Source organism: Malus domestica, chromosome 10 (assembly GCF_042453785.1).
Source record: "Malus domestica chromosome 10, GDT2T_hap1".
NCBI classification, from domain to species: domain Eukaryota; kingdom Viridiplantae; phylum Streptophyta; class Magnoliopsida; order Rosales; family Rosaceae; genus Malus; species Malus domestica.
The window spans coordinates 36,349,069-36,364,671 of record NC_091670.1 but is presented as its reverse complement, the minus strand read 5'-3'; the positions used below and the strand labels follow the sequence as shown (position 1 = coordinate 36,364,671).

The following is a 15,603-nucleotide window of genomic DNA, read 5'->3' as shown; positions in this document are numbered from 1 at the left end:
GGCCACTCACCCGAGTCTAACGGCTCTTTTCAAAATCGGACGGCCAGCATTTAAGGACCGTTGGTTGATCCAACGGTTCAGATTCAAATTTCATTTTTAAAAAATATGTTATTTTAAAATACATTGAATCCAACAGTTGAGATTGAATATAATCATATCTAACGGTAAAAAAAAAATCTAACGGCTGAAATATAAAAAAAAATTATTTAACTCAAAATTCACCCAAAAACTCTATAAATACCTATGTATTTGTTCAAACATCCACACAAAACTCAATTTTCTCATATAATTCTTCCAATTTATCTTTCTATCATTTCTTTCCATTTCCAAATTGTTCAACATGGCAAGAGAGCATGTTAGATGTCATAATTGGACTTGTGAGGAAGATATTGCTTTATACTTGGCATGGGTTTATGTTAACGAAGATGGTGCAGTTGGCACAAATCAAAATAAAAAGGTTTTGTGGGATAAAATAATTGCAAAGTTTCAAGAAAACTGTAACGGCGGAGGGCGGGACGGTGGTGGTGTTTATGATTGGTGGAAGACTATCAACAAAACATGCACTTTATGGAAAGGAAGCTTGAAGAGAGCCATGATTTACATGCATTGTGGAAGGAGCGCCATAGAAATTGTGAGTTTTTTTTTTAATATTTTATTTGTCATGTACATAATATTATTTTGCAACTAATTATTTTTATGTATTTTTTGCATAGGGTGACAAAGCAATGGAAATTTACAAGACAAGAGTAACACCAAAAAATCAAGTTTTTAAGTTGCAACATGCTTGGGACGTCCTCAAGGATTGTCTGGGGTGGGCAACTGATGCAGACCAACAATGAGGAAGATTATTTCAACATGAAGCCGCACTGAGAAATGAAGGTGTCAATGAAATGACCCCATCTCCTTCTTTACCAAGGCCACCAAGAAGAGATAAGCAAAATGAAGCAAAGAGAAAATGGAAGTCCCAAGATTCGACGAGTGGAGACTTTGCTACTGGAATTGCAAAATTGCACGAAACTCATAGCGCTTACCAAGAAGAAGCGGCCCGAATGCGTTTGCAAATGAAGGAAATCTCGGATAGGGAGGAAAATAGGTTTGAAATTGAATTCATGATGAAGGATCTCAGCAAATACACTCCAGAGAGGAAGAAGTTCTTACGTGATAAGCAAAAGGAAATAATGCGAAAGTCTGCCTCAAGGAGTATGTTTCAAGATGATGAATCATCTTAACCCTATATCCCAACATTTCAACGAAGTCCATCACCAAGTGAAGATGGTGGATATGATTGTTAAGTTTATGCAGTGTATGAATTATGTGCTTTATTAATTAAGTTTATTAATTGTTGTTTGTATTAAGTTTATGTTGTTTATTATGTGGTTTATGTATTTTATTAAATTTATGTCTTATTAATTATTGTTTCTATTTAATCTAGATGTCTTCAATAATTATTGTACTTATTATTCTACAATTTGTGAAAAATTTAATGATTTTTCAATATTTATCGAAATTTAAATTTTTTTAGATTAAAATGTTCATAAAATTAATTTACAATAGTCTACATATTTAGTTAAAAAAAATTGATTTAAGAAAAAAATTAGCCTAAATTCATTTTTTAATAATTCTGGGTTAAAATTTTAGACCACAAAGGTTAAAACAGAAAAGATATTTCTGAGCTAAAAACTAAATTTTCCGGCTAAAAAATTTGGGTTTCAACCCAAGGTTGGTGATGGTAGGTTGGTTGGGATAACGCGAGTGCGTGTCAACTGCTCGTACTAGGGTTCGAACCGTTGGGTATGAAACAGCCCGGAGTTGATAGCTGAAACAGTTCTCGCTCTCCCCCTTGAACTTGAACCACCTCATTACTCGCTCAGTACAAAAACCCTAGAAACTCTCAGAACCCTCACTCCTTCGTCTGCGTCTTGCTCTCGGAATCCAAAAATGCCTCCGAAATCTGCAAAATCCAAGGAAGCACCAGCTGAGCGACCCATCCTCGGCCGATTCTCTTCTCACCTCAAGATTGGCATTGTAAGCTCACAATCTCTGATTCTCCAGTTTGTTATTTTCTGTTTGTTTCCCGAGAAAATTAGGAACTGAGCTGGAGAAATATTGTGCTGAATCGGAGTGAATCCATGTGCTCTGCGATTATTAGTAATTTCGATTCATTTAAAAGGAATTTCGTGTTTGATTGGGTCATTTCCGTATCCGTATACTAATTTTTGGGTTTTGGTGTAGTTAATATGCTTTTTATGAAAGTTTAAAGCTTGAAATTAACAAAAATTTATTAATTTTATTGTTTTTAAAGTGAAGTATCGTGCATGGAATGATTGTATCTAAGCTTTTGCTTCTGGTTAGGTTGGATTGCCGAATGTTGGAAAATCTACTCTGTTTAACACTCTCACAAAGTTGTCGATACCTGCCGAGAACTTCCCTTTCTGCACAATTGAACCCAATGAAGCCCGAGTCAATGTTCCCGATGAGCGATTTGACTGGCTTTGCCAGTTATACAAGCCGAAAAGCGAGGTTCGTCCGCACTCTTGATCTACTGTCGTAAATTGAATTGTGATTTTTTTTCCGCAAGGCCATTGTCTTTCTGATTTGGTATGAGCTTATTATTCATGCATCTAGGATTCTTATGTTTTTTTGAACTTTTCTTGGCATGCAGGTCTCAGCTTTTTTGGAAATCCATGATATTGCTGGACTTGTTCGAGGTGCCCATGAAGGACAAGGGTTGGGCAACAGTTTCTTATCCCATATCCGTGCAGTTGATGGCATTTTTCACGTTCTACGTAAGATGTTTATAACTTTGATGTACTTCATGCTTGAATACTGTTATATTAGAAGTTATAGCACTTCTGTAACTTCCAAAATCACTTATTTTGCCCAGATGTTGCCCATCTTCGCTTTTAGTTTCTAGAAACTAGAAATTTTCCTCTATCCTACAGCCAATTCATAAACTCTGATTTATGTTCTCTAGTGTTGCAATTTTATTGGTAATAATCTGGAGAGGTCTCTGTCTCTCTTTTTCTTCTTTTTTCTTTTGGAATTTTCTTCTTTTTATGGTATTATATGAGTGTAATGCTACTATGAAATTCACTGATCTCTTTTACCATTTTTTCTAGGTGCATTTGAAGATCCGGATATCATCCATGTTGATGATACCGTGGATCCTGTGAGGGATTTGGAGATTATCAGCGCAGAGTTACGCCTAAAGGTGTGCTTTATAGTCAATAATTCTCTAACTATGATTGATTCTTGATTGCTGCGTATGATCTATATTCAAAACTATCGTTTGTGATTTGCTTATGATCTCATCTTGCTTGGTGTCTATCTTTGCAGTTAAACTTATCCGTCTCCATATAGAATTTTAAGAGAGTTACATCTTATTTTTTGCAGGACATTGAATTCATAGAGAGGAGGATAGAAGATCTTGAAAAGAGCATGAAGAGGAGCAATGAGAAGGCGTTAAAGATTGAACATGAGTTGTGCCAAAAGGTTTGGTGTATAAGATAATCTGTCTAATATTCTTGACTTTCATGTGCAACCTTTCTTTGTGCATATCATAGTTGTAGTGAATCTATTGATTTTCCAATTTCAATAACATTCCCTTTGTCAATCAATGTCAAAATAAATAGAGAATGTTTGCTACTCATGGTTTATCTAGCATGAGAAGGTTTATCATACTCGAAGTTTTAGATTTAGAATTTCCTGTACATGCTATATTTGTGTTTGATTTTTGAAAAACTGCTAGAAACTAACTGTTTGATTCACCCATACCATTTGAATGGGTGTTCACTACCATTGTGAAAACACTATTAGTGTTTGAACTGATATGACAAGTTGGCTTATATTCCCTGCTAGAAACTTAGCTAAAAGCATTTCATACCATTTTAATGGGTTTTCACTATCATCAAATTATTCAGAGCTGCCAGACTTTTTGCTTTTTAGCTAGCATTGTCGGCCAAAGAGGTCGCACTTGGTGTGATGGCAAGTGCCTTCGCCCATGAGCGGTAGGTCTCGGGTTCGAGACTTGGGAGCAGCCTCTCCATAAATGGGGGTAAGGCTAGCCGACATTCACCTCTCCCAGACCCTGCGTAAAGCGGGAGCTTTGTGCACTGGGTACGACCTTAGCTAGCATTGTCGGCCGTGATTGTTTAGTTTCCAAGCATTTGTACTCTAATGTTTTGTAAGAAAGGAAATGACAGTTTTTTTCTGTAATATTATAATCATGTGATTTTGGTTCCTTTAACTGAGACAATCAATTAAGTTTCTTTGAGGCCTTATGAACAATATGTCTTCTAGTTTCTACCCATTTGTTTTGCATGCTTCTGATGGTTGGGATGACATAATGTATTAAGAAAAGTTAGTCATAGCAATGCAAAAGGGAGGTGGGAAACAAATAATGTAAAAAAATGAGGTTGTTTCCTATGTTACATTTCACAACTGGAATGTTTCCACTTCTTCCTTGATTTCATAGCAGGCTGGGGTAAAGGGGATAATCGGTATACATTGTCTTTTCACGATGCTGTTATCTCTAAAATGGTCTAGCATGCATTTTATTAATGTTTTATATTTATTTACAATTGCTTACTAATTTGAACAATGATCCTTTATAGATCAAGGCATGGCTTGAGGGTGGAAAAGATGTCCGTCTAGGGGACTGGAAAGCTGCTGAAGTTGAGATCCTGAATACCTTTCAATTGCTGACAGCCAAGCCTGTTGTTTACTTGGTAACTTTCCCTTACCATTTTGGCTTTGCAATTTTTCTGTACATGTTTCACTTTATATCTGTAAGAAAAATTTCTGAAACATGTATAAAATGTGCAAAGCACCAATCTAATTTCCTACATTTTAATTCTAAAATTACATTGTTTGTCAAATTGTAGAAATTGTTTTGCTACAATCCTTTTTGTGCGCTTTTGTTTTTTAGCTGGACTTCAAGCCTCAGGATCTCGCTTTTAGCTATTTTAAGTGTGGATGAGGATTTGTCATATCTGTTACTATATTTTCACAGGTTAACATGAATGAGAAAGATTACCAGAGGAAAAAGAACAAGTTCTTGCCAAAGATCCATGCGTGGTAAACTTTTGATTTTTGTTCTCTCCATCCATCCTCTGTTGCGCTGTGTATTTGCATGCTTCTGCATGCGTTGTCAGTGTGTTTTCATCGTTGTGCATGTCTATCTGTGTGTGTACACGGTAGGTAGTTATGTTCATACATGAAAGTGCAACTTTTTTGTGTGTTTACAGTTCACATCCTTTTCAATTTTTACATTTTACTACGGGATTCATACTGTTGGTTGGGCTTTTTCCTATGAAAAGTTTAAAACACAGATGCTTCATAGATTGATTTAAAATGTTTACTAATAGCTTTCTTAGGCTTTATTCTACCATTTTCCTTCTAAATGCTCCTAAATATGTTACATCTTGAAACCAATCATATGGTGAAGGTAACATTGTCCTTTCCATGTCATAGGGTGCAGGAACATGGAGCTGAACCAATTATTCCATTCAGCTGTGCATTAGAAAGGAATCTCGCTGATTTGCCACCTGAAGAAGCAGCAAAGTATTGTGAGCAGAACAACGTGCAAAGGTTAGTGCAACCTTTGATGTGTTGTGTCAATGGAGGAGTGAATGGATGCTAGGATATGGGTTAAATCTTTCATTATCTTAGTAAGGACTAGTAGCTAATGTGTTTTATTTCTTGGAAGAAAATTATATTTATTTCAATACACAGAAACACTAGCACACACTGCTATCTTTTTTTCTTTTGCAATTTTATGTTATCCTGTCCTTGCTGGGAGGGACGTTGCCAATCTTTTATAGTGGGTTACTTAAACCATAGTTTAGCTTACTTCTACTCTGATTCTCCTGAGTAATTTTTGGATATCATTTGGTTATTTGTTGTTAGAGTCCCTTAATGTCTTTCTGCACCGGCAATAAGTCCTTGGTCTTGCAGTGAAGGAACAGAGTGGATATGTTGGATATATACCTATGTAGTATGTAATTTGTATGCTGACTGGATCAAATCTTCCACAGTGCCCTTACCAAGATCATAAAGACTGGATTTTCAGCGATTAATCTCATATACTTTTTCACTGCTGGTCCAGATGAGGTAAAATATTCTAAATATTCGTTGTCATTACCATTCTTTTGAAGTTAAACTTGATGCCACTTGTCTAGGGTTATTCTTTTTTATTAGCTGTTTTTACATGCACTTATCTGAGTCTACCAACTACTATCATATTTGGCAGGTGAAGTGCTGGCAAATTAGGCGGCAGACGAAAGCTCCTCAAGCTGCAGGGGCCATCCATACTGATTTCGAGAGAGGGTTCATTTGTGCTGAGGTTATTTCTTGCTCATATATTAAATCTTATCTGGCAATAGTTCTTCTTTAAAAATATTTTTACTAGCTCTAATTCCAATCTACGATAAACAAATACAAGAGATTGCTTGGCTCTCTACACATGCAGTCAAAATTAAAAGAAAAATGGCATTGGTGAATGCCTTTTCTGTTCAAAACTATGCATGAAAAAGAAATTGAAGACAAAAAAAAATTAAAAGGTTGATATATGGATAAATTATTATATTTAGTGTGAATGTAGCCTTTTCTTTACCTTGTTTTTCTTTTCTTTCTTGCTTCTAAATAGCTATCACCTTCCATTTGCCATCCGTTTCATTTCTTTTCTGAAATATCAGAATGTATCAACAAACATGATTCCTTGTGTGAACATAATTTCCAACAGGCGATAGCAACTTTTATCATTCCTTTGGTTGTATAATAGCATCCTCATATAATGCCTTATATGTATACGTATATATGGACATATGTTGAAGGCTTGGGGCATTATTAGTGCCTGTTGGTGTGGGCTTGATGAGTTGAGTTTTTTATTGTATGGTATCACCGTTATAAAACTGCTTCTCTGTTATCGTCACTAAAGTGCTCCTGCCTGTTTGGAATAGAGGATGAACTAGATCCCTCAAGTTCATTGACTGGGATTCTTTCTTGATTGGCAGGTCATGAAATTTGATGATCTGAAGGAACTCGGAAGTGAGCCAGCTGTTAAGGTATGGGCTACGTTCTGAACAATGTCTTGTAGGCTTTAAATCTAATTCTCATCATATCATTGCTTTCATGACATGCAAATCGTAGGATCGTATTCCTATGATTCATAATTCCTAGATAGCCCAAAGCTGCGGTCAAGTCATTGCTCACCCAATGGCTTTTAGCATCCATGGCTTTGCATTATATAAGGAATTAGTTTCTGCTGTTTCGGCACTAGCTATTTGCTCTACTAGGTGAGGAATTGTCATGGATTTAACTTGCTAACTAATTTCATGTATTCTCTCTGCTTAGGCTGCTGGTAAGTACAGACAGGAGGGGAAGACATACGTGGTCCAAGACGCAGACGTCATCTTCTTCAAGTTTAATGTTTCTGGGGGTGGGAAGAAGTGAGCATCATCGCCAGCACAGCGTATAATCTTAATTTGCTAATTCTGAGAGTGCACTTCGATGTCATTCATACTATTGTACACTTGCATCGTGAAAATGGCGAAACAAGCGGTAGCGTGTTGTGTTTTGTATCGTCGCTTCGGGGCTAAATTTTTGTTCGGCTAGTTCAGTTGCCACTCTCTGATATTTGTTGGAAGTTGAATGTAGACTATGTGGAGAGCAAATAGATAAATACATGATATATCTGAAATTTCCTGTCCATCCAGATTCTAAATTTGATTTCCTTTTACTCCCCCTTATCTTTTACCTCAATGATTGCAACAATCCAATTATCCAAGTTACACCCGCGACCTAGAGGAGAAACTTCCGTGTCCCGGTTCCATTGCCCCTCTTCCTTGATGAGAAGGAAGAGGGGATGGTAAAATTGTGGCAAGGGGGTATTTTTCTGGCCCTCTTCAGCCCTCGATCTTGTTTGTATCCGCACGATTGAATAAATTTTGTATCCGCATGATTGAATAAATTAACGAGAAATCAAGAGACAAACAACTGCAGGAGGATGGTGCATGACAAAATGTGAAGGTTGATGTCATATAAAGGTGTTGGTTACCTACCCGTTACCACTACCAGCATAAAAGGGTGTGCTTTTTCGTTGAGCAATGAGGTCTCCCAATTCCTTTTAGGGAGTTTCTTTTCCACCTCATCCCTTTTTGTTCTTTCCATACGTGTTAATCTAAGTTCTCGTTTGATAGTTAGGATTAGTAGTGAAATTGGATTGGCTTTATCTCCTATGTTTGGTGATCCCCTCATACGGGAAGAGATCCTCTCCGAATCTATACATTCGGAGCTCAGGGATCAAATGATCCTAGCTTTTAAAATTTGATCCTACAACCAAAAGAAGAGAAATTAGTGAAAACTTTTGAAAACTACAATATTTTTTGGCCTTAGGATCAAATCTCCTCCCCCCCTTATACTAACATTCTTGTAAGATTACTAATCCTTTAAAACGAGGCAAGGATAGACAATTCCGCTCCAACCAAGGTTCGAAAAGATTCTAGGTGCTAGTCGGACGGTAGACTGGAAGTTAGTGGATAGGCCCCTAGATGAACTAGGCGGATTTTACTTAAATTTATTATATATCACATAAATAAGTGCCTATTAAAAGATGTATACTTGTATAGGAAATTTGGAAAATGTAAAATACAAAATAGAAGGTTACATAAAATATAGAATACCAAGATTATAAAAGTAGTTATGCACAAATCGGGTGGCGGGTAGGATAACAAGTATATAATGAGTGTTTATCCAAATATTCAACAAGTCTCTTACAATTTATTAAATAAAATAAAAGTTATCTATTTTCTGTATAAGTGAGAGTTGCGACTTAGGCATATACTTTAGCAGATCAAGGCGGCTAAGTGGATGGCTAAACAGGTCTATGCAAGAATTTTTAGAATAGTGACTCCAACACCATGAGTCATGACCAAAAGGGCCAAGAGGCAGGGTAGTTAATGGTAAGGGTGGGTTCAAAAAATCGAAAACCGAAAAAAAAACCAAACCGAACATCGAAAAATCGAAAAAGAAACTGAATCGAACCGAACCTTGCCAAAAACCGGACCAAACCGAATTCGTTTACACTTCATGAATGTATGCTTATGATGTTTCTTTTGTGAAACTTTGTTGCCAAGTTTGAAACTAACCTAGGGTTTTTTCAAGGGAGTTTACGAAAAACCCGTGGTACTGTTCACTTTAACGAAAAACCACATTTTTACATTAAAAAGTCAAACCTGGTATTATTCACTTTACCCTTTATATTGTCTTTATCGTTAAAACTCAAAGTTTTCAAGCCATTTTAATTAGTTTTCCCTTTTTTTCAAGGAGCATACTTGTTCAATTAGGGAGGATGTGTCATTGGTTATAGAGAAAAGTTTTGGAAAACTTTGGAACTTGAAAGAGTTTCTCTGTTTGTTTGTTTTTTAAGGTGGATACGGTGATCATATTTCTTTGCAATTGAGGTTGTTGATAGAATATGATTGGTTTATATGATCTTGTATATATACAACTATCTTCCCACTTTCAACTTTCCTCATTTTCTTATTATTAGTCTACCAATGTGCTCTTTCCAAATTACATATTAAATAAAGGCCAAGTTTTATAAAATAAAAAAAAAACCAAAGCTGAACCGAACAAAACCAAACTGAATAAAAAAAAGAACTGAAAAAAACTGAAAAAAATTTGAATCAAACCAAATCGAACTTAAGTTTTAGTTCAATTTTGATTTCAATAAAAAATCGAACCGAATGAAACCGAACCCATCCCTAATTAATAATATCCTCTCCAATCTCCCCTGCAAATGTAATACAAGTCTATCAGGCAGGTCACGTGTGCCTAGCTTCCCTACATATCTTTGTGTGATCGATCAGAAAATGGAAATACGGCATCGTGACGTCTCCATGTCTACCGTCGAATTGAAAGATTTCTCATATTTGTGGGCACCTTTCCCACGTGTCATCATCACAATGGTTCTGCTGGTTTGCTTCAGGGTCCCACTCCCACTCCCACAACATATCATTATGCATCCACCTACTCCACCTCTTTGGTCTTATGGGAACTTGAAAGGAGTAAAAGAACCCGAGTCAAAGGGGCAGTGGCGGAGCCCACACTCAGTCCTACCTGGCACTGACCTCACAATCCTCCGTGCCATTAATTTTTCAGACATTTTTAACTCCCCAAAAAGTGAAACCTAAATCTTAAACTGGATTTCATAAATTCTTTTGACGTCCACTAGGAAAGTGAGAGATTCCGTCCCCTGTTTTGGCGGGTAATCCCCTAAAATTACCCCCAAAAAAACCCTCACATTTTCCCGCTTACTTTCCCAATTGCCACCATTAAAAGAAGTTAATCCCCCAAGGGCACAAAAGCTAGTGTTTTTTAGGGTTTTTGTTTAATCCCCCGATGCCACAGAACCCCTTTGGTTTTTTTCTTTAGTGTCTCCACATGCATCTCTTGATGCTGCCTTTCTGAGATTTTTTGTATTTACTTTCATTAAAAAAAGAGCAAAGTTTTTGGACAGTTAAGAAAAGTCTAAAAGTACTTTTTTTTTAACAGGGCTTTTGTGGGTATATTTCTTCTGGGTCCCTTGATTTATTGCTGTTTGGCTTGTAATTTTAAAGACCCACTTCTAGTTTTTGTTCATGGGTTTTCTGTAGCTGGTTGAACTGTTAGGTCTGTGAAGAAGCAATGTGGAAAAGGTAAGGCATTTACATCCCATCTCTAATTTTTTAGCAGTTTCAGATTCTGGGTTTTGCTTTAAAGCTTGAATCTTTGTAGAAAAATAGTTTTTACAGTGCCACATTGTTGCTAAGTTCGGGATCTTTTAGCAGGACAATGTTTCTGGATCTCTAAAGGTGACTCAGTTTTTGCTGCTTATTTCTGGGATTTACTGCTTTCAGTCTGTGTAACTTGATGCTGTGCTGTGTTGGTGAAATCATTTTTGTTGCTCTTTGAGAAGGAGAATCTGGTTCTTTGAAGCTCTTCAAAGCTCAAAGGTTTGGCCTTTTTATTAGGAAAAAGGTGTTATTTTGATGAGCATTTGGGGGTTCGGATTGCATGTTTGATTCCAACTGTGGTGGTTGCAAAAAGTCTGAAAATTTTCTTGTACTCTGAATTTGAGAGCTCAAAAGCCCCCATTTGTTCACAACATTGATAGCTATTTCTCGTTATATTCGAAATCGAAAGCAAGGGTTCTGCGTTGTGCTTTAGTTGGTGTTGGAATATTGTTTTGGTTTTCCTGCTTGAATTTATTGGTTGTAGAGGCTTAAAGTTTGCTTCTTGTTCTAACATTGAGCTTTCATTTCAACTGGCTTAAGCCATTGATATAGGCCAAGTATGCTCCGTCGGCTTTTTGTGGTGTCCCTTCTGTTTATTTCTGCCATGGGGCAGCTCCCTTCGCAGGATATTTTGGCGCTGCTGGAGTTCAAGAAGGGTATCAAGCATGATCCCACTGGCTATGTCCTCAATTCTTGGAATGACGAGTCCATTGACTTTGATGGCTGCCCTTCTTCTTGGAATGGAGTCGTGTGTAATGGCGGAAATGTTGCTGGAGTTGTCCTTGATAATTTGAGTCTCTCTGCGGATGTGGACTTGAGCGTGTTTGCGAATCTAACGAAGCTTGTGAGACTTTCCATGGCCAACAATTCGATAATGGGGAAGTTTCCCGACAACATAGCTGACTTCAAAAGCCTTGAGTTTCTTGACCTGTCCAACAATTTATTTTCTTCACCTTTACCACCTGGGATTGGTAGGTTAGGGAGCTTAAGGAACCTCTCATTAGCTGGTAACAACTTCTCAGGCTCTATTCCAGATTCAATTTCAGGCCTTTCATCAGTCCAGTCATTGGACTTAAGTCGCAACTCCTTGTCCGGGCCACTGCCAGCAGCATTGACAAAGCTGCCTAAACTGGTGTCTCTAAATCTGTCATCGAACGGATTTACCGGGCAAATACCAAAGGGGTTCGAGCTCATTTCAAGTCTTGACGTGCTTGACTTGCATGGCAACATGCTCGATGGTAATATGGATCTGGAATTTTTGATGCTATCTGAGGTCACTCATGTTGATTTGAGTGACAATATGTTTGTTAGTTCCAGTTCACAACAGCAGAAATTTCTGCCTCGCCTTTCGGAGACTATAAAATACTTGAATCTTAGCCACAATCAGTTCAATGGGTCACTGGTAAGCGGCGGTGAGCTACAGATGTTTGAAAACTTGAAGGTGTTGGATCTCAGCTACAACCAGTTGTCAGGGGAATTGCCTGGATTTAATTTCGTGTATGACCTCCAAGTCCTCAAGCTGAGCAACAACAGATTTACTGGAGATATTCCTAATGGTCTTTTAAAAGGTGATTCTCTAGTTGTTAGTGAACTAGATTTGAGCGGCAACAATCTCTCAGGTACTTCTATCTACGTACTACTTTTTGCCCTTGTTGCAAATATGTTTTTGTATCTTCTACTTTAGTCATTTGTGTATAGTGTGTTTTAGTATGCCTCTCACATCTAAGTTCATCTCTCAGGGCCAATAAATATGATTACGTCAACAAATTTGCGTTTCCTCAATCTCTCCTCAAATGGGCTAACTGGTGAGTTACCCTTGCTGACCGGAAGTTGTGCTGTGCTTGATCTATCGAATAACAAATTTAAAGGAAACTTAACCAGGATGGTGAAATGGGGGAACATCAAATATCTTGATCTGAGTCAAAATCGTTTGACAGGACCCATCCCTGATGTTACTCCACAGTTCTTGCGTTTAAATTATCTCAACCTCTCCCATAACACCCTTAGTAGTTCTATAGCAAGTGTTATAACACAATATCCAAGGATTAGTGTGCTTGATCTCAGTTCCAATCAACTCGATGGAACAATTCTAGCTGAATTGCTAACAATGCCCACTTTACAAGAACTTCACCTTCGTGATAATCTTCTCACCGGGTCTATTAATATCTCATCTCCTGTGTCAAGTGAGTCAAATCTTCAGGTTCTTGATCTTTCTCAGAACCAGCTTAGTGGCTATTTTCCTGATCATTTTGGTTCATTGAAGGGACTTAAAGTATTCAATATTGCTAGAAATAATTTTTCTGGCTCTCTTCCAACTTCAGTCACCAACATCAGCACATTAAGCTCATTCGACATATCACAGAATCATTTTACAGGTCACTTGCCTGACAACTTGCCTACTAGTCTTGAAAGCTTTAATGCTTCATACAATGATCTTTCTGGAGATGTCCCGGAAAATCTGGGAAAGTTTCCAAGATCTTCCTTTTTCCCAGGGAATGCACGTTTACAATTTCCAAATGGTCCTCCGGGATCCAATGGTACCGAAAATGAAAGTTCAAAGAGGGGACCAATCAGCACAATGGTCAAAGTAATCATTATCGTTTCATGTGTGGTTGCCGTCTTCATTCTTCTTCTGCTTGCTATCTTCGTACACTACATCCGCATGTCAAGAAGAATCCCGTCAGAGCATACTACAAGCAAAGACATCCACAGGCGCGCTCAACCAACTCAATCTGGTGTTCGTGGAACAGCCACCGGTGGCTCTTTGGTTGTTTCAGATGAGGATCTCATGGCTTCACAAAAAGGATCATCATCTGAAATTGTCAGCCCCAACAAAAAAGTTGCGGCTGTAGCTGGTTTCTCCCCTTCAAAGCACAGCCATTTCTCTTGGTCACCAGAGTCTGGAGAGTCAGTCACTACAGAAAACCTTGCAAGACTGGATGTGAGGTCGCCGGATAAATTGGTCGGTGAGTTGCATTTTCTTGATGACACAATCGCATTGACCCCCGAGGAGCTGTCAAGGGCTCCTGCTGAAGTTCTGGGAAGAAGTAGCCATGGGACTTCTTACAGGGCAACACTTGATAACGGGTTGCTCTTGACAGTTAAGTGGTTGAGAGAAGGGGTGGCGAAACAGAAAAAGGAGTTTGCTAAGGAGGCTAAAAAGTTTGCGAACATGAGGCATCCGAATGTTGTAGGTTTGAAAGGGTACTATTGGGGCCCCACACAGCATGAGAAGCTCATTCTTTCCGATTATATCTCACCTGGAAGTCTTGCAAGCTTTCTTTATGGTAAGCTGTTTTTCTATTAGTCTCTTCGGCCTATTTATCTTGCACTGATCAAATACATTCCTCTTAAAGAATGCAGACGTGTATTATGATCTTTATCCCACGTATCTATCTGTGCGCGTGTTTGTATTTAGGTAACTTCCCTATGCATTTCTAATGAGCCTAAACTATTTTCAGATCGACCAGGAAGAAAAGGTCCACCACTGATCTGGGCCCAAAGGCTCAAAATTGCAGTTGACGTTGCACGCGGTCTGAACTATCTCCATTTCGACCGTGCTGTTCCACACGGTAACCTCAAAGCATCAAATATTTTGTTGGACGGGCCAGACCTGAATGCCCGTGTTGCTGATTACTGCCTCCACCGCCTCATGACACAAACTGGCACCATTGAACAGATTCTCGATGCTGGTGTCTTGGGTTACCGTGCACCAGAGTTGGCTGCTTCCAAGAAGCCGCTTCCCTCCTTTAAGTCAGACATTTACGCCTTTGGAGTGGTAATGCTGGAACTCTTAACTGGAAGGTGTGCGGGCGATGTGATTTCAGGTGAAGGAAGTGGTGTTGATTTGACAGACTGGGTCCGGCTAAGGGTATCAGAAGGGCGCGGCTCTGAATGTTTTGACGCTGCATTGGTGCCGGAAATGGGAATGCCAGCAGCAGAGAAGGGAATGAAGGAGGTCCTTGGAATATCGTTACGATGTTTAAGAAGTGTTGGGGAGAGGCCAGGTATTAAGAACATCTATGAGGATCTCTCCTCCATATAGTTTGAAGTTAGGGGTTGAGTTAGCTTATTTGTGGGAGGGAAGTTTAATATCTCATCGGCCTCCCTTTTTGTATGTCGTTTGGTTTTTCTAGTGTGATCAGCTAATTGAACTAACCACTGTGGAAAATTGGAAATGGATTATATTTCAAGGGATTCTGTTTAGCTCTGTATCGCTTCCACGACGATCCACCACCACTGGCCGTTTCAAGTTATCATACATTGCCACATGTCGTTTATACGTAGTTTAATACGATATTCTAAACTACTTGAATCAAATTGAAGAGGAATTCTTGATCGCACACGCCATATGATCTGAGGTTGATATTCGGAGGGAGGCATCTGCTTACGGCGTGACTAGGCATCTGCTTACGGCGTGAATAGTCTAACGACACTTGTTCCGAAAGCGCGGTGTGACGGGTTTGACGTCAATTTCAACCAATCGGGTCTCACCACGTGTAAAGAACTGTGACTTGGCCACGTAGCCAGACTCGCTTCCACACCGTGTCTATCAGGACTTGCCACCCACGTTGTTAACGCTCGAAACTGGGAGTTAACTTAATGGATGCTAGAGTAAACACGAGGATGTACAAAAGTTCATCCATAAACAGGGTGGTCCGCTGTAGTAAAATAGGCTTAGGAGTCTTGGTGAGCTAGAAGGGTGCAACCCCTTCTTCTACTTGATAGCCCTTTTATATGGAGTAAGATTCTCCTCTCATCTAATCTCTCATTCCTTTTCTTTCCTTCTACTTGAACGGTTACAGTTAAGCCACGTTAACATTTTATA

General features: G+C 38.6%; 2 protein-coding genes across 6 annotated transcripts; both read left to right on the top strand.

Annotated features, from left to right (window-relative positions):
* The first annotated feature begins 1,719 nt into the window (after positions 1–1,719).
* On the top strand, positions 1,720–7,710 carry LOC103446105 (obg-like ATPase 1). Its single transcript, XM_008385167.4, has 12 exons — positions 1,720–2,025; positions 2,353–2,520; positions 2,663–2,786; positions 3,120–3,211; positions 3,394–3,492; positions 4,614–4,727; positions 5,012–5,076; positions 5,473–5,589; positions 6,036–6,111; positions 6,251–6,343; positions 7,014–7,064; positions 7,354–7,710. The coding sequence occupies exons 1-12, from the start codon at positions 1,939–1,941 to the stop codon at positions 7,450–7,452; spliced, it is 1,185 nt and encodes a 394-aa protein (XP_008383389.1). The 5' UTR covers positions 1,720–1,938; the 3' UTR covers positions 7,453–7,710.
* Positions 7,711–10,159: 2,449 nt separating this feature from the next.
* On the top strand, positions 10,160–14,981 carry LOC103446106 (LRR receptor-like serine/threonine-protein kinase GHR1). Of its 5 annotated transcripts, none has more exons than XM_029110227.2 (5): positions 10,266–10,697; positions 10,830–10,994; positions 11,316–12,394; positions 12,515–14,062; positions 14,237–14,981. In XM_029110227.2, exons 3-5 carry the CDS (start codon positions 11,335–11,337, stop codon positions 14,818–14,820), a joined length of 3,192 nt encoding a protein of 1,063 aa, XP_028966060.1. In that variant the 5' UTR covers positions 10,266–10,697; positions 10,830–10,994; positions 11,316–11,334; the 3' UTR covers positions 14,821–14,981. The 5 variants fall into 5 exon arrangements, with proteins under 5 accessions (XP_028966059.1, XP_028966060.1, XP_070662752.1 ...); XM_070806651.1 differs by having other exon boundaries at positions 10,570–10,697; positions 10,827–10,994; XM_029110226.2 differs by having other exon boundaries at positions 10,160–10,697; positions 10,827–12,394.
* Positions 14,982–15,603: the final 622 nt, after the last annotated feature.